Source organism: Chrysochloris asiatica, unplaced genomic scaffold, assembly GCF_000296735.1.
Source record: "Chrysochloris asiatica unplaced genomic scaffold, ChrAsi1.0 scaffold00523, whole genome shotgun sequence".
In the NCBI taxonomy this organism is placed as follows: domain Eukaryota; kingdom Metazoa; phylum Chordata; class Mammalia; order Afrosoricida; family Chrysochloridae; genus Chrysochloris; species Chrysochloris asiatica.
The window spans coordinates 265,982-268,126 of record NW_006409041.1 but is presented as its reverse complement, the minus strand read 5'-3'; the positions used below and the strand labels follow the sequence as shown (position 1 = coordinate 268,126).

General features: G+C 36.6%; 1 protein-coding gene across 1 annotated transcript; it reads left to right on the top strand.

Moving 5' to 3' along the window:
- Nucleotides 1-675: 675 nt before the first annotated feature.
- Nucleotides 676-1,626, top strand: LOC102817118 (olfactory receptor 14I1-like). Its single transcript, XM_006877537.1, has one exon. It carries the CDS (start codon nucleotides 676-678, stop codon nucleotides 1,624-1,626), a length of 951 nt encoding a protein of 316 aa, XP_006877599.1.
- The last annotated feature ends 519 nt before the right edge of the window (nucleotides 1,627-2,145 follow it).

The following is a 2,145-nucleotide window of genomic DNA, read 5'->3' as shown; positions in this document are numbered from 1 at the left end:
AAACATTTTATAGATGATGCCTCAAGGGAAATAAGAAAATAACAATATATATGTATCATACAGTAACTGAAATGAAAGAGGGCAGAACTATCACCTAATTGATTTCATATAATATAAAACCATTTTTAGAGAAAATTCAGAGCCATTAATTAACTATGTTATAAAAATACTCTCTAGGTCAACTGTCCCCAGAAGTAGGACATCCTAATTCCTTGGCACATAAGGAAAATCAGTAATAGCTGTGGAGTGTTCAAACAGAGAAGCCTAACACTTATAGGAATTATAACTCTTTTACAGAATTATGTTATAGTCATTTGATATTGAAGGAATGAAGTAAATAATGACAGATTATATCTAGACAGAGTTTAAAAGGTTATTTCACAGAAACAGTATAAATACGACACAATACTCATAACATTGTTGATTCTTCATAATTTTTTATAATTATAATGGCTTAAATTATCTGATCTTATTTATGTTTAATTTATATCTCAGTACATCTAAAGGAAAATATAAAGAAATGTATATATGCACAGTATTCATCTATGCTGACATCTTAAAGATTACAATGACTGAAATTTATTTGTAGGTATTGTGAATTTCAGAATTTTAGTTTTAATCTAATTCTACCACTTTATTCTTTAATTCTAGGTAGATTGCAGCATAGTAGCTAGAATGGGCAATATCACTATCATCACAGAATTCCTCCTCATGGATATATCAAGCTCTCAGGCGCTCCAAGTCTTACAAGGTCTGCTGTTCTTAATGATTTATCTGGGAACACTTGCTGGAAATCTTCTGACAATTATAGTCATTGTGACAGACCCACGTCTTCACTTTCCTATGTACTTTTTTATAGGCAATTTATCCTTCATAGATCTTTGCTCTATTTCAGTTAGTGTTCCCAAATCAACTGTGAATTCCTTGACAGGTAGAAAATCAATCTCACTCAAAGAATGTGCTGCTCAGATTTTCTTGTATATATTCTTTGCATCTACAGAACTTGCTTTTCTTGTGTTGATGTCTTATGACCGCTTTATTGCCATCTGTCATCCCCTGTACTATGGGCTCACTGTCACCCCACATGTGTGTGCACAGGCAGCAGGGGGCTCATGGGTCAGTGGACTTCTATTTTCTGCCATCCATACAGTCACCATGTTCAGGCTTCCGTTTACAAAGTCCAATGTGATCCATCAATATTTCTGTGAAGTACCTCAAATTTTGAGAATATCATCTTCAGATGTTCAGTTATCTGAATCTATACTCCTAGCTATAAGTCCTGGCATTGTTTTAGTCTGTTTTGCTTTCATGTTTATGTCATATATTAAAATATTTTCAAGTGTACTTCAGATGCGCTCTGCAGAAGCCCGCAACAAAGCCGTATCTACTTGTACCCCACAGTTGGCTATTATTCTTTTGTTTGTAATTTCTAGATTAATTGCTGCCCTAGGACCTATTGCAAATAAAGCATCTCTTAAAAATTTTCTGACAGCCATGTTCTACAACATGTTGCCCCCACTTATAAATCCCCTAATCTATAGTTTGCGGAACAGGGAAATTAAAAGTGCTATTGGCAGAATGTACAAAAGATGTTTTGAGTTTCCAAGCAAGGTTTTATTTGATTAAAATGTATAAAAACAAGAAAATTTAAAAGAAGTTTTATTTATATTGTCTATATGTTCTTATTAAGGAGCTCTGGTAGCATAATGGTTACGAATAGGGCTGTGAATTGCATGGTCAGCAGTTCGAAACTACCAGCGGTTCCGAGGGAGAAAGATGAGGCATTCTGCTCCTGTAAAGATTTACAGCCTCAGAAATCCTGTGTAGGGTCGCTATGAGTCGGAATCTACTCCACGGCACTTAACAATGTATGTTCTTATTAAGTCCTGGTGTAATGCTGCAGGATAATGCACTGGGCTGCAATGTCTGTTCGAACTGCAAGTTGTTGTTGTTGTTGTTGTCAGGTGCCATCGAGTCAGAACCGACTCATAGCAAACCCATGCACAGCAGAACAAAACAATGTCCCATCCTGGGCCAACCTCACTACTGCTGCCACACTTGACGCCATCAATGATGCCACCTGGCTGGTCCATCTCGTTAGGGGTCTTCCTCTTTTCCTCTGACCCTCCATCTTACCCAGCATGA